Source organism: Oryctolagus cuniculus, chromosome 4 (assembly GCF_964237555.1).
Source record: "Oryctolagus cuniculus chromosome 4, mOryCun1.1, whole genome shotgun sequence".
Lineage (NCBI taxonomy): Eukaryota > Metazoa > Chordata > Mammalia > Lagomorpha > Leporidae > Oryctolagus > Oryctolagus cuniculus.
The window spans coordinates 373,121-394,001 of NC_091435.1; the positions used below are offsets into that span (position 1 = coordinate 373,121).

Consider the following 20,881-nt stretch of genomic DNA (forward strand, 5'->3'; position numbering starts at 1 on the left):
ATAATAAACTTGAAAGTAAATGGACTAAATTCTCCAATTAAAAATACAGACAAGGTGCACAGATTAAAAAGCAAGACCCATCTATATGGTGCCTATAAGAAATAGACCTTATCAACAAAGATTTACAGACTGAAAATAAAAGAATGGAAAAAGATATTACATGCAAGTGGAAATAAAAAACAAGCAGAAGAAGCTATTCTCATATCAGATAAAACATACTTCAAGAGAAAAACAGTTAAAAGAGATGAAGAATTATTTAATTATGTAATGATTAATTATGTATTAATTCTGTAATGACTAAGGCACCAATTCAACAGGAAGATGTGACTATAGCAAATGTATATTCACCCAAATGCTAGGGTATCCAGTTATTTAAAACAAATGTTGGGACCAGCACTGTGACAGTTTGAATCCTGGATGCTCTCTGCTAATGCGTCTGGGAAAGCAGCAGTACAGCCCAAGTCCTTGGACCCCTGCACCCACATGGGAGAACCAGAAGCTCCTGGCTCCTACCTTCTGTCTGGCCTAGCTTCGGCAGTTGTGGCCATCTGGGGAGTGAATCAGTAATGGAAGACTTTCTCTCTCTCTCTTTCTCTCCCTCCCTCCCTCCCTCCTTCTCTGTAACACTGCCTTGCAAATAAATAAATCTTAAAAAAAAAAATGTTAATAGATCTAATGGGAGACATAAACTCCAGTACAGTAATAACGGAGGCCTTCAACATCACACTTCCATCAATGGACAAATCCACCAGAAACAAAATCAACAAAGAAACAACAGAGCTAATTTACACTATCTACCAAATTAATCCAACTGATATCTACAGAACATCTCATCCTGGGGCCGGCATTGTAGTACAGTGGGAAAAGCCGCCAACTGCAATGCTGGCATTCCACACAAGCACCAGTTCAAGACCTGGCTGCTCCACTTCCAATCCAGCTTCCTACTAATGCTGCTGGGAAAGCAGTAGAAAATATCCCAAGTGTTTAGGCCCCCACACCCACATGGGAGTTCCTGTGCCCTGGCTTTGGTGTGGCCCAACCCTGGTGGTTGTAGCCATCTGGGGAGTGAACCAGCAGATGGAAGATCTCTCTTTCTCTGCCTCCCCCTTTCTCTCTGTAACTCTACTTTTCAAATAAATAAATAAGTCTTTTTTTAAAAAAAAGAGATGCTATTTTGGGACAAAAAAATTGAAGCATATGCATGGCTTTTTCATAATACACATTTTCCACGAACTTTCTGAAGTTTTTTTCACGTTTTCATGTGTTTTTCACATTCCCTGACAAAGAAATCCTGTCCAGAAAAGGATGCCCACTCTCACTAGTATTATTAAATACAGTTCTAGAAGTTTTAACCAGAGTCATTATGCAAGAAAAAGAAATCCAAAAGATGCAAATTGGAAAGAAGGAAACCAAAATATTTGCAAATTACACATCCAATAAAGGATTAATATCCAGAATATACAAGTAGCTCAAGAACTCAACAAGGCCACCACTGTGGTGTAATGGGTTAAAAGCCCTCGCCTGGAGCACCGGTTCTAGTCCCAGGTGATCCTCTTCCAATCCAGCTCTCTGCTGTGGCCTGGGAAAGCAGCGGAAGATGGCTAAAGTCCTTTTGGCCCTGCACCCACGTGGGAGACCCAGAAGAGGCTCGTGGCTCCTGCCTTCGGATAGGCACAACTCTAGCCGTTGCGGCCATCTGTGGAGTGAACCAGTGGATGGAAGACCTCTCTCTCTGTAACTCTTTCAAAGAAATAAAATAAATCTTAAAAAAAAAAAAAAAAAAGAAACTCAACAACAAAACAAACAATCCAGTTGAGAAATGGACAAAGGATATCAACAGGCATTTTTCAAAGGATGAAATATAAATGGCCAACAAATGAAGAAATGCTCAGGAACAATAGCTATCTCAGAAACACAAATAAAAACAACAGCGAGGTATCACCTACCCCAGACAGAATGGATATCATGCAAAAATTAAAAACTAGGAAATGACGGCAAAGATACGGAAAAGAAGGTGCTCTGATACACTGCTGATGGGAATGTGAACTGGTACAACTATCATGGAAGACAGTATGGTGATTCCTCAGAAAACTAAAAAAGATCTACCATATGACCCAGCTATGACCACTCCTGAGACTATACCCAAAGGAAATGAAATCAGCGTATGGAAGGGCTACCTGCACTTCCTGTTTATAACAGCTCAACTCACAACAGTTAAGTTATGGAAGCAACCTAGATGTCCATCAACTGATGACTGAATAAAGAAAATGTGGTATACAGAAACAATAGGACACTACTTGGCCATAAAAAAACAATGAAATCCTGACTTCTGTAACTAAATGGATGCAACTGGAAACAAATATGCTTAGCGAAATCAGCCTGACCTCAAAAGACAAATATCACATGCTTTCTTTGATTTATATAAAATATAAAAAATTTAACACGTGATTGAAACTGACATCTTTGGATCTGATTACTGTTTACTGGCCTTGTCTATACTGCTGGCGAACTGTGGTCTTTCTAATTCTACTTGTTGAACTCTTTATTTGAGGAGAGTTAAGCCTTTGACTATAAAGCAAGTTAAAAGTATATTATCTCAGGGGCCAGCGCTGTGACGTAGTAGGTGAAGCTGCTGCCTGCTGTGCTGGCATCCCATATGGGCGCTGGTTTAAGTCCCGGCTGCTCCAGTTCCAATCCAGCTCTCTGCTATGGCCTGGAAAAGCAGTTGAAAATGGTCCAAGTCCTTGGGCCCCTGCATCCATGTGGGAGACCTGGAAGAAGCTCCTGCCTCCTGACTTCAGATCAGCGCAGCTCCGGCCATTGCAGCCAATTGGGGAGTGAACCAGCGGGTGGAAGATCTCTCTCTCTCTCTCTCTCTCTGCCTCTCCTTCTCTCTCTGTGTAACTCTGACTTTCAAATAAATAAATAAATCTTTAAAAATTAATTAATTAATTAATTACCAGGGAAAACTCAAAATTTGAGGATATCTGGCCTGGGCTTTGACAGAATTTGGAAAGGAGAATTTTTAATATATCAGAAAATATTTAGGAAGAACAAACATTTATTGACATGTAGGCAATCTCAAGCTATCATTCTGAAAATTAAGAAGTTCTATCACAGCTTTTAGAAATTAAAGATATTAATTTAAAAATGAAAATAGCTTTGTGAAAGAAGGTCCTTCCAATACACACATAAACTGAGCTTTTCAATACCTTTTCATTTGATTCCATCCATCCAGAGATCCCTGCATGATCAGAATATCAGAATGAAGGAAAGTAAGAAACAGACTAAATTTAAAGCTATGGAATGAACCTATTAACCAGAATAAACAGGAGTGGGACAAATGTAACCTATTGTGTACAAACTTCCTCCCAGACTCACTGCAGGCCACTAAAACAAAGGCCAATCCTTACATCATTGTCCATGTTTCCAGAGCAGTTTAGTAGCAATAACTCCAAGATATGGTACAGCACTGGTATGTCCAAACAGATGTGAGGTATGTCCAATGTAACCTATTAAAATAATATGTAAAGCACAAAGGTTTGGCAGTTAATTTTTTTTAATCAAGGTCATATCTCTAAACAATCTCACTTTCATCCATGAACGTTCTGATACATGTTCAGGAACCACATTCATGAATTCTTTTGTACGCTAGGGAAATAGGTCTAACCGTGTAGCCCCACCCTTTATCCTCATCTTAGTCTGAAAGAGATCCCTAAATAAAGGGCAAAACAGCTAGAAAAGTTAGGAAGGTACACAACTTTGCCTTATTTCCTTCTTGGGTCTCTATGATAGAAATTCAGCAAATCTGCCCTATGGGAGGAAATCACCACGTTCTAAAACCAAAGCCCTTCCTGAGGATCAAGCCCCACTGCAATAGTTGATGATAAGAATCCAGGGAGGATATTAGATCGGCTTGAGTTATGAATAAAGGCAGGGAGACACTTTCAGTTAGTCACTGCCAGTGCAGGATTTTCAAGATTACCAGGTATTACTCACTACCAGTTTCCAAGAAGGCAGCATCTAGGATGTCATAAGCTTCCTCCTCCCTCTACTCTACCCACTGCAGTGTCAAATCAAAAGTTTTAAGCAGTTTCACACTTGGACAAACATTGACTGCCACGAAGCTATCCTAATTTGACATTACCTTATTCCTACTTAGAAGGTTACAGACAATAGGGGTGGGGGGAATCAGAAGCCAGGATGAGTCCCACTTTCTACAACTTCTGGACCAAAATATAAAAATAATGATAATGACTTGTTTTAGGGCTATGATTATTAGGAATCTCTTCCTTGAATTACATAAATAAAACCCCGTAGCAGTTTCAAAGCACTTTCGAACAGTCTGACTGAATCTTTACAAGAACTCTGAATACCAATATAGCTGGTATTCACCTCCTTTCGCAGCTGACTAAAACCAAGTTTGGAGATGTTATAATTCAGTGAAGATTCACATTTACCAGATACCAGACACTGAGGTGCCAAAAATTTGCCCAAGATAGTCTCTACTGCTAAGCATTTCCAAGTCCACCAGGGAAGCCTAAGTCAACAACAACCACATCTACTGTAGCAGCCAGCATTAAAGGTGTGGAAGTGCCCTGGGAGCAGAGCCAAGTGTGGCTGTGCCCAAGTCATCACTGACCTATTTTGGCCAAAAGAAACGTGTCAGGACAGTCTGGGAGCCAGGAAAGAAGCTGGAGCTCCCTGGCCTCACTGCCTGCTGCTGTACTCTGCTGCTCTTCCCCTTAGCATTCAGCCCCTTTGCAGATTAAGTTACCTTTTCAGGTTCTTCTCCGTATTGCACAATCTTACATCCTTCACTTACTTATTCATCCCATCCATGTCTACAATGACAACAGTGTAAGTGGACTGCATAAACACTGACATACTTGTGTTGTCACACAAATCATGAAGTTCTTTAAGGACCCAATTTGTCAACTCCAAGCAAGCACTTAACAAATTTGCAAAACAAGGAATTGAGGGAATAATAGATACATGGGAACAGAAATTAAGAGCAATCTGCAAAAACATAGTTGAAACGTGTAAAAGCTAAACAGCATCTATGTGACTGCCCTTGAATGAAAAGCCTTAACAAATCCAGTACAGCAGACCCTGTCAGAACCATTCCTAACTGAGTTTTTCAAACTTCCCAACAGAATCTAACCACCAAGAATCCCCGTAGGCACACATTTCTTATTTCACTTCCATTTTTTAAAATGTGCCATATATCACAGAACCTGTTTTTCTTTTTAAGAGGGAGGGATACAGATAAGAAGAGGGGGAAAGAGAGAGAGACCATCCACTGGTTCCCTCCCCAAATATTTACAAAAGCAGGAGGCGGCCCAGATGAAATCCAAGAGCCAAGAGCAGGGACACAATGCAGATCTCCCACAGGGCAGGAGACAGCACCTGTAGCCTCCGGGGTGTGCATTAGCAGGACACTGTAATCAGGCGTGGGAGCCAGGACTGCATCCTGGGCACGCCAATGTAGGAGGCAGATGTCCTAACCAGCAACTTGACCACGGAACAGAATACCCACCCCAACACGGGATTTTTTAAAATGTGAAAGTTGAATCAAAAAGTTACAAGTAGATGTTGTATTATGCACAAAACAAGCATCATACCAGCATCTATGTCGCTAAGGATGGAGAGGATTACATGAGTTAGTACATGCCAGCGCCAGTTTTATTAGGTGTTGTTTGAATAATGCACAACTCCAGCCCCAATAAAATGCACCAATCTGAACCTTAAACATGATGAGACTATGAAAGGTCTAGTAGCTGAGAATGCACGCACGTCTCTACTGCAAGACTAAACACGTGAATGCTCTTCTGCAAGGGACGCGAGGCCCTGGTCCCGGGGAGAAAACCCTCTTCCCAATGACAGCCGCCCAGCGGGGAACGCCACTCGCACCGCCGACGCCACCTCACTCGCAAACAATTATCCGGGACTTCTGTTTTCAACTTTTCAGCATTCCATAAAGGAACCCACTCCTCCTCGGCGTGACAAGCTTTACCCGCATTGAGGTATTTTAGTCTCAAAATCCGGACTGTGGAGACGCGTCTTACACTCGAGGAGGGCGCAGCCGCCACGAGTCTGAGGCGGGGCTGGGGAGTCGGGTCCGCACCTCGCGGGGCGGCGGCAGCCTGCGGCCCCGAGCGGACACTGCGGGGCGGGAGCCCGGCCCCGCAGCCCGGCGTTCGCTCCGCCAGCTGCGGCAGAGCCCGGCCCCCGGTCGGGGCGGCCCCGGCGGGCAGAGGCGCGCGGTCCCGGGTGAGGGGCGGGGTGCGGGGTGCGGGGAGAGGGTGGGGCGCCTGACCGGAGTCGCGGGGCGAGGGGCCGGGGTCTCACAGCAGGGCGACCGGCCGCTCACCTTCCGACAGCTCCAGCTCCAGCTCGGCCAGGCTCTCCCGCAGCTCGGCGGGCAGCGGCGCCGCCTCCAGCGGGCCCCCGCGGTCGGCCATGGCCCGCGCCTCGCGGCCGGCGCGGCCAGGCTGGGCTGCGGCGCTGGCGGCGGCTACGTCGCTCCCGGCGGCCTGGAGCCCCGCATCGGCTCGCGGAGAGCGGGAGGCGGCGCAGCAGGGGCGAGGCGGGAGGGTGCCGCGAGCGTCGCGCGGGCACGGGTGCAGGCACGAGCGCGGGCGAGTCCCCCGCGCCGCCGCCCCGCGCGCCCCCGACGAATCGCGGGCCCTCCGGGAGCGCGCGTGCGCGGCGGACGGGGCGGGTAGGGAGCGCGTGCGCGCAGCGCGTGAGGACGCACGCGGGGACTGCCCGTCCCGCCCAGCAACACCGGAGGCCCATTTCTATTGGCCCAGAGGGCGCGTAGAGCCCACGACGGGCGCCCACTGGGAGAGGCGGGGAAATGTCACTCCCAGCAGGCTCTGCGCGGGGCTGGGCGAGGGCCGTGGGCTGAGGCGTGGTGTCCGGGAGTGGCGGCCTGCCGGTCGGCATGCTGTCCCCCGCCCCGCGGCGCCGCCGGCTTTGCCGCGTGGACTCGGAGCGCTCCCGCGAGGGCAGCGAGCACGCGCCGGCCGCTCTTTCCTCAGAACAGCCCGACACGGGGCTCGGTGACCGAGTGACGGCGGAGCTGCCAAGACCCGCGCAGGGAACCGGAGGCCAGTCGGGGCCTAGTGGAGCTAACATGCGAGGGACGAACAGGCGTCTGTGGACGCGAGCGCGCGGCGACCGCAGCCGCGTTGCCCAAGGTCGTACCCTGGGGCAGTCCGCATCCCATGACCGGGGGCAGGCCTGTAGGGCCGCTGGGACCACGTGGGAAGCAGTACTTGCTCGCGGTTCCCCAGGGACCGGCCAGAGCTTTCCCGGCCTGCGTAGTCCTCTGCTTCCTCCGCCAGATCCTGTTTACTGTTCACGGGTGTTGATACCAGATAAACTTCTTGTAGCCCAAACTCCACCTCAGCGTCTGCCTCAGGGAAAACCATCCTGCCACAGTGTACCAGGTAACAAGGACGGGGGTTGTGGCTGGATCACAAGTGGCCAGTTAGGAGGGTTAACCAGTGAAATGGGAAATACTAGCATACAAAATAAGAAAACGTTTCAAGTATGGAAATAATCCCCATATGGAAAATACAGGGCTGGGTAGCTTTTACTTGGCACTGCTGACCCTCTTAAGACAATGAACAGCGACAGCTGAAAACGAAGAGTCTCGGGGAAGATGGCACTGTGGTTAAGACGCTGGGCCCGCATCCCCTATCAGTGCCTGGATTTGAGGGCCAGCGCCACTACTGATTCCAATTTCCTGTTTGTGGACACTGGGAGGCAGCTGGTAGTTGGTCCTTGCCATTCACATAGACCTGGGTTGAATTTCTGGCCCCCAGTTTCAGCTTGGCGTTTGAGGGATGGACCAGCAGGTGGAGGATCTTTTTCTGTTTCAGATAAAATGAAAATCAGTAAGAATTAAAAAATGAAAGCTGAGTCTCTTCAATTGCATAGAAGCCCTATGTCCCACAGCAGGACAATCAAGACAAAGGCCAGGCTCAGAATTTAATGTCCCCAAGTGGTTATACTCCTGGTCAAATGCCTGGATGAACTCATTCTCATGCTGGTTGTGAAAAGCTGAGTCCATGACACGTGGGTTAGAGATATCTAGTAGATCCTTTCAAAGGTTTTGACACTCCCCCACCCCGCCTTGGGACCTGCCCATGTGGCTTGTCCATCTCCATTAATCTAGCACTACCCTTCCTTCCATCCACTGGACACTAGACATATGATTTTTTAACATAATTCAGCTTGATACAATGAAATAGTTCTTCCTACTCCAAAAACCTGTGTGTTTGTTTGCTAGGTCTTCATTAACAACATATGAAAAATTGGACACCTTGCCAAATTAATTTTTTATTTATTAGAGTTATATAGACAGAGACAGAAAGGACTTCCTTCCATTGGTTCACTCCCCAAATGGCCACCAAGGCCAGTGCTGTGCTGATCGGAAGCCAGGAGCCAGGTGCCTCCTCCCAGCCTCCCATGCGGGTTCAGGGGCCCAAGCACCTAGGCCATCCTCCACTGCCCTTCTTGGCCACAGCAGAGAGCTGGACTGGAAGAGGAGCAACCGGGACTAGAACCCAGCGCCCATATGGGATGCCGGCACCGCAGGCAGAGGATTAGCCAAGTGAGCCACAGCGCCAGCTCTGCCAAATTAGTAGTAAGAGTCCTGGGAGCTAAAAGTTGAGATTGAGATGTTTGGCAGAGCTGGTTCCATCCGAGGGCTGTTGCACAGAACCTGTTCCATGCCTCCTAGCTTCTGGTGGCTTTGGTAGATTCGGGACAAGGGGCCCTGAGGAACAATAATGCAGTCACTGGACCAGGTCACATCAGCCGAAGACCCCTCCACCCTGAACACGTTTGAGCACACCCTTTGCAAAATGGGTTAGTCTGGCTCTGACCTCTGCCTGACTCCATACAAGGACAAGTTTTTTTCACCTCAGTAAGGCGTATCTAAATGACAAAAAAAAAAAAAAAAGATTCTAGCAGCTGCTCCCTGAGTGGCTCATAAGTTTTCATCTTATTAGCATATACAGCCACCAATCAAGGAAAGTTCCCCATTTAAAAACATCAAAACCCCTAGACAGGACTTCCTCACCTACCCCATTCTGGGGCCCTTCCCACCACTGCCAGCAACTTTCTCTTTGGCTTAATAAACTTCCCTCTGCATTGCGCACACTGCCTTGTCCATGTGCCTGAATCTTTGTGGACAGGAGAAAGAGCTGTAAAATTTTAAAAATTCAGCAGGAGGAAAAAAATCTGTGCAACAGTTTGTTGGCAATCTTTGGTGTCCTTGGCATACAGATGTATCACCCCAGTGGTCTGCATTCATGTTCTGGATTGGGGCCCACCATACTGACCTCATATTAATTTGGTATCTGCAAAGACCTACTTTGAAATGAGGTCACATTGACAGATACTGGGGCTGGGACTTAAGCATCCCTGTGGGGGAGGAGGACACAGTTCAACCCGTGACAAGCTGTAACATCCAGCCAACATACACACAAGATCTGGGAAAGCTTGTGCTTGATGAAGGGTCTGGAATGTAAAGTTGGGTCAGAGTTTACTGCTATATGAGCAGGCTTCCAAGACCAACGTTTAAATGCTTGCAGACTTGCTGAAGGGATGGCTCCTGAGATGATGATGTATCTGTTGACATAAATTATTACGTACCACATGAATCATCTCTGTGGTGACTCTGAGTTAGGGTATGGTGAGGGCAGCTTCTCTCTTCCACAGTATCTGGAGCAACTTAAACCCTGGAGGCTGGAGTACTATGAGGGTCCATTTTCCCACTGACAGGCTGGAGTACTGTGAGGGTCCATTTACCCACTGACAGTTGCTACTGGAGCCCAGATGGGTATGTCAGGCAGCATACTCACCCACGGCTGTTCCCTGCAGCCTCGGCTTCCTCACATTATGAAGGCTGGATTGCAAGCACAATCCAAAGACAGAGGGGGAAAAAGCCTTGTCCTTTGTTTGAACTAGACTCGTATCAGACAGCATCACTTCTTGCACTTCCTATTTGTTAGAAATTAGCCATCAAGGCCCAGCACTGTGGTACAGAAGGTTAAGCCTCCACCTGCAGCGCTAGCATCCTACATGGGTGCTGGTTCTCAAGTCCCGGCTGCTCCACTTCCAATCTAGCTCCCTGCTAGTGCACCTGGGAAAGCAGTCAAAGATGGCCCAGGTCTTTAAGGGCCCCCTGTACCCATGTGGGAGACTATGAAGAAGGTCCTGGCTCCTGGCTTCAGATCTGCCCAGCTCTGGCCATTTGGGGAGTGAACATGTGGATGGAAGACCAACCTTTCTCTCTCCCTCTCTTTGTAACTCTACCTTTCAAATAAATAATCAAATCATTAAAAATAAATTAGTCATCAGATCACCTGTATTCAAGGGGAGAAAAATTAAGTTCCAATTTCTAAAGTTAAGAGTGTTGCAAGAATGTACAGATGTATTTTTAAAACACCATGGCTATGGGCCATGGTATGCAAAGTTTAAATGGTCAAATTTCTGTGGCAGGCCAGCACTGCGGCTCAATAGGCTAATCCTCTGCCTGTGGCACCAGCACACCAGGTTCTAGTCCCGGTCGCTCCTCTTTCTGTCCAGCTCTCTGCTGTGGCCAGGGAGTGCAGTGGAGGATGGCCCAAGTCCTTGGGCCCTGTACCCGCATGGGAGACCAGGAGAAACACCTGGCTCCTGCCTTCAGATCAGCGTGGTGCACTGGCTGCAGCACGCCAGCCGCAGCGGCCATTGGAGGGTGAACCAACGGCAAAGGAAGACCTTTCTCTCTGTCTCTCAGTGTCCACTCTGCCTGTCAAAAAAAAAATAAATAAATAAAAAAAAAAAATTCTGTGGCAGACAGTAGTGGAAGGGAGTAAAAAGCTCAGGGATGTGAGCATACTTAAAGTTATATACTCCATGCTTCCAGAAGACCTACCAGGTTATTATGTTCTGCATGAAGACATAAATAACATTTTAAAAGGTTATCAGACATAGGCTGATGAAAGGGGCCCTGATGGCTCACCTTTAGGCAAAAACACCACCAGGAAAAGTTGTTCCAGAACTTGGCTGAGTGACAGTGATGAGTATGCTGGGATCTTAAAACAAAAGTGCCAAGGGAGCACCTACCTGATAAAGGACCACAATTATAATGGCCAGCAAGGTCTGAGTGACAGCCAAGGGAGACACCTTTAGGGAGTTACACAAATGGTTAATAAACATCATCCCCTTGAGGCAAAACAGATGGAAAGCTAAGAAGGGTACTGCTGGGGAAAAAAAAAAATCAAGGATGGATTAATTAAGACAATTGAGATGAGTTAAAAGTTAATAAAACAGGCCAGTGCTGCAGCTGACTTGGCTAATCCTCCAACTGCGGCGCCAGCACCCCCAAGTTCCAGTCCAGGTTGCTCCTCTTCCAGTCCAGCTCTGCTGTGGCCCGGGAAGGCAGTGGACGATGGCCCAGGTCCTTGGGCCCTGCACCCGCATGGGAGACCAGGAGGAAGCACCTGGCTCCTAGCTTCGGATCGGCGCAGCGCACCGGCCGTAGTAACCATTTGGGGGGTGAACCAACGGAAGGAAGACCTTTCTCTCTATCTTTCTCTCTCTAACTCTACCTGTCAAAAAAAAAATTAATAAAAAACAAAATGCTAGGCTTTCAAGCCTTAGTTTCTGGATGTGAGCCAGTTTTCAGAAATGGAAACTTTACTGAAGAGATAGCCAGATACCACAGAGGGCCTGCAGCATCCCAGTTTACAAAGTTCTCCTAACATGGAAAAGTAATTAGCCAAACACTTTGAAGATGGTTGGACACAGGGTTTGAACTTTGGTATCCAGACACCTGACTCATCATTCCCTATTACAGTTGCTGCATATAGTGGCTAGAACCTGGTAGGACAACTTGGCAGTTTCTTCCCCAGACACCAAGTGAACAGTTGGTATTGAAACAACTGACAGTTAACATTCACATTGGAGTTAACAGATACAATGGGAAAGGCCAAATGGAACCCTGAAATGGCCTCATCCCTTACTGAGATTAAAAAACAGTATCATATCTGTGAGTGGGAAGATATGTGCCACTTTTTTTAAGATTTATTTATTTACTTGAAAGAATCACACAGAGAAGGATAGGCAGAAAGATCTTCCATCTGCTGGTTCACTCCCCAAATGGCCACAATGGCTGGAGCTGGGCCTGTCCAAAGCCAGGAGCCAGGCACTTCTTCCCACATGGGTGCAGGGGCCCAAGCATTTGAGCCATCTTCTGCTTTCCCAAGTGCATTAGCAGGGAGCTGGATCGGAAGTGGAGCAGCTGGAACTCAAACCAGTGCCCATATGGGATGCCAGCACTGCAGTAGGCAGCTTTACCCTCTATGCCACAGCAATGGCCCCAAGATACTGCCATTTCTAAGGACATAGAGGATATAAGGGGTTGATCTCAAACATTTGATTCACCAGCGTGACAACCTCCTCTGCTTTGCTGTCAGTTGTTTGAGGTACATAATTGCAGACCACCAAGAATCACAGGTAGCAGCCTCTGTGACAGACTGGCTGTTGGCCTAGTGGATGTGTTCTTTTATGTCTATCAGAAAAGAAGACCAGAAACATTCACATGGAACAAAAATACAGTTTTGCCTGATGGTTCTGTTACCTCTCTTGTTCTCTCTCACAGTCCAGAGATCTTGATCACTTAAGACAACCTGGATGGGGCCGGCGCCGTGCTCATTTGGCTAATCCTCCACCTGTGGCGCCAGAATCCCATATGGGCACCGGGTTCCAGTCCTGGTTTCTCCTCTTCCAGTCCAGCTATCTGCTGTGGCCCGGGAAAGCAGTGGAGGATGGCCCAAGTGCTTGGGCGCCTGCACCCGCGTGGGAGAACAAGAGGGGGCACCTGGCTCCTGGCTTCGGATCGGCATAGCTCCGGCCATGGCAGCCATTTGGGGGGGTGAACCAACAGAAGGAAGACCTTTCTCTCTGTCTCTCTCTCTGTCTGTAACTCTATCTGTCAAATAAATAAAAAGACAACCTGGAGAATAACACGTTATTCCTTTCCATCAGTGAGCAAGAGGTAGAGAAGACGCTGGTGATAATACTGGTGATACACATATAGCTGCTCCAGAGTAGGAGATAAACCACAGAAATTCAAGGGCTTGCTGCATCCTAATATTTTTAGAGGTTCAGTGATCAAGTGTGCTCTAGGAAATCCCTTCCAAAAGTAAAAGAATTGTATCTTGAACCTCCTACCATTAAGAAAGCAATAGTTCCTGAGCTGGTTCTTGCTACAAGTGCTGGAAGCAACATATTCCACACCTGGAAATACTGTTCTGGCCCCAATACTGGGGGATCTGGGAGACTGTCAGATCTAAAAAGAGCCCAGACAGGAAAAATCTCAGCAGTACTTCCAGACTGTGATGCCAGCTGTCCTACTGCCTGGGCCACATGGCCTAGTAGTTATGAGAACGGCAGGGAATAATGCAATGTGGGGTTTCAGGCAGGTTTCAAGGGGGAGATTTACAAGGTACGTTGTCAGGACTTCCGAAACAATAGGATCTTTCAGAGAGAGAGACAGAGAGAGAAAGGTCTTCCTTTGCCGTTGGTTCACCCTCCAATGGCCGCCATGGCCGGCACGCTGCGGCCGGTGCACTGCGCTGATCCAAAGGCAGGAGCCAGGTGCTTCTCCTGGTCTCCCATGGGGTGCAGGGCCCAAGCACTTGGGCCATCCTCCACTGCACTCCCGGGCCACAGCAGAGAGCTGCCCCTTGTGACCCCCCACCCCAAGTTTGTGCTTGTGAAGTGACTCATAGTCCCAACCCTTCAGAATGAGTTGGGACTTGGAGCAGCAGCCCCAAACCTCTGAAGAGGGAAGGGGCTGGAGACAAGAGTTCAGTCATATGACCAATAATATGCTCAATCACAACCATGTAATGAAGCCTCAATAAAATCTAACACAATGAGGTTTTGGGAGCTTCAGGGTCAGTGAACACACCGATGTGCGGGGAGGGTTCCCTCAACACCTGTCCTACACACTGCTTCCATGTGGCTGTTCCTGAGTTGTATCCTTTATAATAAACCAGTAATCCCAAGTATAGCACTTTGAGGCATTCTAGCAAACTCTCAGATCCAGTGGCACAAAGAATGGGTGCCAGGCAGGAAGGGGGGTTGACTACTACAAATTTGTAATTGGTTGCACAGAACCGTGGGTAGTCTGGGGTCCTTCCACTTGTGTCTGATGCTTGAAGTGGGAGTAATCTTGTGGGACTGAGTACTCAACTCAGAGCATTAAGAATTGAAGGACTTTGTCCTTAACTTGTGGAGTCCATGCTATCTCTGAGTAGTGCCAGAATTTAACTGTAAGACACCAAGATGGTTTTAGAGAATATGCTGGGAAACAACATGAGGCGAGACTCAAGCAGACCAGGCAAAGACCAGCTGTGCTATCCCCCAGCATCCATCCATTCTTGTCCTAGTGTGAATGTACTTTTCCTGCCTCAAACTCATTTGCAGGCTTTCCAAATTCCTTATTCTCCATAACTGCTTCTAACCAGAAAACTCTCACAGCCAAGTGTGACACAGGATTATGACCATGGAGTACCCCATCACTCAGAAGTAGCTTACCCAAGCATGTTGGAAAGGCCCACTGAAGGCTGTTAGCCTGCCAGATTAATGTACCATCAGTACGGAATGCCATTCCTCTCACAGCCAGAATCTGCTGGCTTGAGAACCTAAGAGCTAAGAAGGAATGGCTCCTTCTATGGTCTGTCCCCTCTAGAACTCATGGTGGAGATTAATCCCCATCGTAAGGTATTCAGAGAACTTAACCCAACTGTGGTGTTGAGAGATGAGGCTTTTCAGAAAGGATTAGAATTAGATAAGTGTATCCCCCCCATGACTGAGTCATGATGGCTTCATAAAAAGAGAACACATTCCCTGTCTCTTGCCAAGTGATGCCCTGCACCACCTTAGGACGATGCCAGCAAGATGGCCACAACCAGAGGCAGTTTCTCAACCCTGGGTCAGAGCCATGAACCAAAGTAAACCTCCTGGTCCCCCCCACCCCCACCCCATTTATCTGAAAGGCAAAGAGAGACACACAGATTTCTCATCAGTTGGCTCACTCCCCAAATGCCAGCAACAGCTGGTGCTAGGACAGAGCAAAGCCAAGAGCTGAGAACTCAAATCTGGGTCTCCCATGTGGGTGTCAAGGACTCAAATACTTGAAGCATCACTTGCTGCCTCCCAGGCTTTGCATTATCAGGAAGCTGGGAACTTGAACCCAGGCTTTCTGATATGGGGCACAGATGTACCAAATGGTGTCTTAACTGATAGGTCAAACACCCACCCCTGAAACTCTTCACAACTCACCCAATCTGTGGCATAGTCACTGGCAACAGAAAACAGACTAAGACAGCTCTTACTGTTACGTCAAGTAAGTCCTGAAGGAATTCTTGCTTCCTTTCCTATTACTTTGTGCTCTGTGGCCCCGTACAAGTAATGCATCCATCAGATAGGACACAATGGCCCCCACTGAACTCATAGTTCAGACTCCTGCCTGAACTAACAAACAGGAATAGAGTAACTGCACTAGTTAGTGCTGTTGATGCCAAGTTCCAAGAGGAAAGTGAGCGGCTGGTACATACTGGGGACAGGAAACTTGTATCTGTGTCTGGTGTCTTCACTGGGCACCTCTTGGTCCTTACTACTTTCTGCTTTGATTGTAGAACAAGCAAAAAGGAAGTCCTCTAAAGGCAGGACATTAAGGCCTCAAATCTTGCCAGAAGGTGGATTAGGTCATCTGACCAGTGATATTGCTGGTTTGGGATCAGAAAACAAGGTTCAGGTGATGGAAGCAAGAGCCAGTCAATACCAGTGAGAACCCTGTCACTAGTTCCATAAATAAATACCAGCATTTTTCAATTCAGTGTTTGCATTGAACAATTTCTTCTTTCCCCTCCTCCCCTGTTTTGTATGACCCGAGTGGTACATTAACTTTACTGACTAGTTCATAGATGACCAAATCACCAGGAGCTGACCCAGTCCCAAAGGTAAAGTCTAGCTCCTGGAGAGCCTAGCCTGTTGTGATGATGGCAACTTATGAGCCTTAGAGAAAAGATCAGAGCATCTTGGGAACACTGGCTTTGTGGGAGGTAGGTGTGGTCTTCATAATGAACATGGGTAGAAAGGTGAGAACAAACACTGAGAGGAACCAAGGGTAGATGAGGCTGCTCATCTGCCTGTGTGCTTTCAAGCTGCTTCTTGCCAGTTCTTCCCCTGAAAAATAAGGAAGCTGACTTTTGCCAGGAACCTATCCCCGAGGCTCCTTTCCCTAGTTTTAGGGAATGGGATGGCAAATGGGAAAAGATGTGCATTTTGCTCCTTGTCACTCTGCCACAGGCAGCCTCTCTGGTAGCCGATGCATTTTCTCTGTGGGTTCAGCTCCCATCAGAGGGGCACTGGCCTCCTCAAAGGAGTCCCAGCAACAACATCATGGTTCCTTCAGTCCCAGGGGACATCTTGTAGCTGCTGCCACCCATGGCAATAGTTTGTGTGCTATCTCGTGTTGCAGGTCTCCCAGTGTCAGAGGAACTGCTAGAGTCTGAATGGGCTTTTCTCCTGAACTCATGCACTTAAACCCCAAAGTTGTGGTTGGCAGTAGGTACTACAAAGATGGACTTGATCCAGTTAAGTTATCCAGGAGGTAGGAAGTCCCTATGGTCACTGGGGATATGCTGTTGAGAGAGGGTTGGTTGTGAACACTGAGGTGAGCCAAGCCTCTTTCTCTGCTTCCTTGCTCACTGGGCAGTTTTTCTCTGCATGAGCTCGGCCATTGCCATCCTCCAGCCTCATCAGAAGCCAGACCTATGAGTGAGGCTGCCCAACTGCACACTGGGAGCTGCTGCTTCCTTCATGAGTAACTTATCTCAGGTATTTGTTACAGCGACAAAACACTAACACAGTAAGTAACCAAACCTTTCTGTTGCACCATCTCAAATGGTTTCTGTTTTCCAGCCTGGACTCTGACACAATACTCTGTTTCATTAAGGCATTTCAGGGTCAGACATTAGCTGATCATAATGTACTTTTCAAATCCATCATTTATAAAAACTTTCCAATAACCACATGCTAACTAGATTTAATGTTTTTAAAGATTTTGCCATATTAGTCTGTGTATATGTATACATTTTTACAAAGGTGTCCATATAACTTTTTTAACTGAACCATTTCAAAGCAAGTTGTATATGTTTTGGCTCCATCCTTAAATCATTCAGCACAGAAACCTAAGAAAAACATACCCTCTTACACAACCATTATCACATCCAAGAAAATTAACTATAGTTCCTCTAAAATCTGCTATCCAGTACAGATTATATTTACCTACTTGTACATACAATGTCTTTACAGCAGCTGGCCTTCGTCCAGTTTAGAAACCAATCAAGTGTGCCCCACACTTCCTGCACCTTGGTCTCCTCTGACCTGGACTAGGCTGTGCACCTTGTTTTTGCTGACACCATCTATTGGATGACGCTGAGCCAGTTACTTGTTGTCACTGGCCCTTCTTTGTTCACCTATAAACTGGAGGCGAGAGTGAAGGCCTTGGTCATGCTTGAGGGAAGCACTGGGCAAGAGTGCCCCGCAGGTGCTGCTGCACCTCATGGACCTCAGCAGGAGGCAGGTTCTGAGCTGCAGTTAGTTTGACACACAGTTAAGATATGGATGGCTAGATCTCTGCATTGTAAAACTCAAGAGTCTGAGGCTGGCACCGTAAAGGTAAAGCCGCCATCTATGGTGCCAGCATCCCGTATGAGCACCAGTAAGAGACCCAGCTACGCCACTTCTGATCCAGCTCCCTGATAATGGCCTGGAAAAACAGTGGAGGATGGCCCAGGTCCTTGAGCCCCTGCACCCACATGGGAGACTTGGAGGAAGCTCCTGGCTCCTGGCTTCAGCCTGACCCAGCTCTGGCTGTTTTGGCCATTTGGGGAGTGAACCAGTGGATGGAAGATCTCTCCTCTCTCTGTGTTTCCTTCTCAGTCTGTAACTCTTTCTCCCCTCCCCTCCCCTCCCCTCCCCTCTACTTTCCTTTCCTATTTATCTGAAGGTCAGAGTTACACAGAGAAGAGAGGCAAAGAGAGGTCTTCCATCCACTGGTTCACTCCCCAGATGGCCGCAACGGCTACAGTTGCGCCAATCCAAAGCCAAGAGCCAGGTGCTTCTTCCAGGTCTCCCACACGGGTGCAGGGGCCCAAGGACTGGGGCATTTTTCACTGCTTTCCCAGGCCATAGCAGAGGTGGATAGGAAGCAGAGCGGCCCAGACTCGAACCAGCGCTCATACGGGATGCCAGTACTGCAGGCGGTGGCTTCACCCATTACGCCACAGTGCCGGCCCCCTGTAACTCTTTCAAATAAATCTAAAAAAAAAAAAAAAAAAAAAAAAAAGTGAAATTTCACCTTGGTGCTAGTATTATGGATGAGCCTAACCTGAAATGCTTACTTCACTGTGGCTGCAAAAGGCTGGTTCCCCAATTATGTCATTCTCTCTATATCAACTAGCTGGTGATCTTCTGTAAAGAATTTTTCCTCACCATGAAAGAGGGCCCACCTCTCCTGCATTAAAAGGCAGAGAGAGTCCTTCTTTCTCTTTATTGCCATCCATGGTAGCAGTTGTTATTATGGTCACCTCCACTGGGCCCTTTCCAGATCTAGTTCTTGGGTCCCACTCCGGCTCCAGAGCAGGACGGCAGCTCCTGGGAAAGGATGAAGAGCTGTGCACAGTGACCTTCTCATGTGGCTGCATCAGTGCTGACGGGGGACGGGAAAACCTGTTGCCAAAATGGTAAAGTAATGATCTGCAGACAGTTGTTTTACATTAAAGCCTAAGCTCAGGTCCTAAAGAAACACTGAAATACTTACACTTGCAGAGCAGTTTTGGGTAAATGAAGTTTGTCTGGAGCTCAGGTTTGGGGTTAGGGGAATGGTGTTAAGTGAGCGTGAAGAAAAACAAGATAGTAGTTCTGAGAGGTACGTAAGTAATGGCAGCATCTCACAAAAATAAAACCACAACCAAGTAAAATTAAACGACAGGCAAGTGGCCATTTGTCTTTACTAAGAATGATTCAAGTTACAGTGAAAATTCTTAACTTAGGGCCGTTTAACATAAATTCTATGGGTTTCTGTTTTTGTTTTTTGTTTTTTGATTTTGTGTTTTTTGTTTTGGTTTGGTTTTTTTGCCAGTGAGAAAAGCAAACTAGAAGAAACTAAAAGGAAACAAAACACAAATACAACACATGGGCTATTCACAAATAAAACAGTGCTTCAATTTTATTCCTTCTTTTGTGTGTGTGTGTTTTCATTTTTAAACAAACTTCCCATCTATACACTTTAATAAACAACAGGAAGCCTTTTTCCGCTTACCCTTTTTGAAGGCAAGAGGGGTAGCTCCACCAGCATGCACAGAACACTGCGCGCCTATCACCACAGGAGCACTGGTTACCTCCTGATGCACAGAACCAGAGGTACGAGATGACAGAAAATGCTCCACTGGGCATTTCAGCAGTGCAACAGTGTGGGGCCACATAGTGGCTCTCAGGGGCTAGCACCACAAATATGTGACGAGTGCCCTATGCCACATCCTAAGCTCTTCTTAGGAAAGAAAATAATCTTTGCCTCAAATAGAACTGTCACAGGTAAGAGCCACAGGAGTTTATTCATTGTTTAATCTTCTGGCGGCAGGATTTCTTTGAAGTAGAATCTAAATATGAATAAATATGAAATAGCAGTTTGTTATAAAAAGCTTCACATCTCTTTTAAGAAGAATTTCATAATTTTAAAAAATTTCACTGAATTCATCTAAATTTTGGTAAAATGCAATTAAAACATATTGTAATTGAATTATACTGCTTAAGAAACCTTGAGTCAGTTATATCCTGGCCAAAACATGTTTCTGTCCTTGTCAGTGGGAGAGGAAGGCAAGAGAGTTCAGCTGGTACTCGAGTGAGAGGGATCCCAGCTCTGATCGCAGAGTACACCTGGCTCACATTCCTGTGAGTGTGTTCACTTAGGTTCTTTATTCTAATATCATTAGTGACATTTGATTATTAAAATTGAAATTAGAATTACTAAGCTGAACACCTGCAATCCTTCATCCACTATTTCAAACTTCCACAATCAGCTACTGTAGAGGACTTGGGTTACCTGGTTGGACTCCCTCCAGCCTTCGCTGGATCATTTCTAAATGGTGAATATATTCTGTCAAGGAATGTTCTGGGTCTTGAGAAGCAGTCAGGGATCTTTCTAATCTTGAATTTGGAGATGGAGTAGATCTTCAAACAAAGCATCATACCAAGAAAAAAAAAAAAAGAGAGAGAGAGGGGTGCACTTAACAGATTGTACCATGGTGAGAGCCACAGGCCTGCTGACTAGACATGCAGGAATTGGGTCAAGTGCAGGGCTGTCACCATAAGAAAAAAAGCAAAGATTTTTTAAAAATGCTACATAGTGCTTTAAAAACCAACTTCTGTATCATGTCTCAGGGTTAAAATGTATAGAAATTCTTGTATAGCACTTCACCTCTAAGTCTTCTAGTGCCCATCTATTACCCAAACTGGACTACACACCAGTGCCCCCCAGACCCAAACCTGTCTGAGGGGCAGCCCAACCACCTAATTGCCTTCTCTGACCTTCCCAAAGTTTCTTTTTCTCTAGGGTAAACCCCACAACCACCCAAGCCTCGCGCAGCTATCCTTCCTCCAAGTTTTCCACTAAGCCCAGGAACGGTGTCATTTTCCACTTCCCACCTGAGGAACTTTCTGGTCTCTCAAGGGCAGGGGGGAAGATGCCTTCCTCACCCACACACCATCACATGTGAAGGGGGCCCTGAGCAACCCACAC

At 47.0% G+C, this 20,881-nt stretch overlaps 2 protein-coding genes and 1 long non-coding RNA gene across 15 annotated transcripts in view; 1 reads left to right on the plus strand and 2 right to left on the minus strand.

Moving 5' to 3' along the window:
- Positions 1-6,697, minus strand: part of DIP2A (disco interacting protein 2 homolog A) — a 112,818-nt gene extending 106,121 nt beyond the window's left edge. For 7 of the 10 annotated variants that reach the window (XM_070071724.1, XM_070071723.1, XM_051859511.2 and 4 more), the window contains exon 1: positions 6,374-6,611. In XM_070071724.1, coding sequence (XP_069927825.1) covers positions 6,374-6,464 — 91 coding nt within the window. In that variant the 5' untranslated portion in view covers positions 6,465-6,611. Of the gene's footprint in view, positions 1-6,373 lie in introns of all 10 variants that reach the window. The other 3 variants (XM_051859509.2, XM_051859506.2, XM_051859505.2) reach the window with 2 other exon arrangements.
- Positions 6,698-6,900: 203 nt separating this feature from the next.
- LOC103350648 (uncharacterized) lies at positions 6,901-13,032 on the plus strand. The gene is made up of 2 exons (XR_007924787.2): positions 6,901-7,457; positions 12,668-13,032. It is a non-coding gene; the product is annotated as an uncharacterized lncRNA (long non-coding RNA).
- Positions 13,033-19,284: 6,252 nt separating this feature from the next.
- The window catches only part of PCNT (pericentrin), a 161,576-nt gene continuing 159,979 nt past the window's right edge, over positions 19,285-20,881 (minus strand). For all 4 annotated transcript variants that reach the window (XM_008267246.4, XM_008267245.4, XM_070071719.1 and 1 more), the window contains 2 exons: positions 20,186-20,313; positions 19,285-19,742 (listed from right to left, as the gene is read on the minus strand). In XM_008267246.4, coding sequence (XP_008265468.2) covers positions 19,699-19,742; positions 20,186-20,313 — 172 coding nt within the window. In that variant the 3' untranslated portion in view covers positions 19,285-19,698. The remainder of the gene's footprint in view (positions 19,743-20,185; positions 20,314-20,881) is intronic.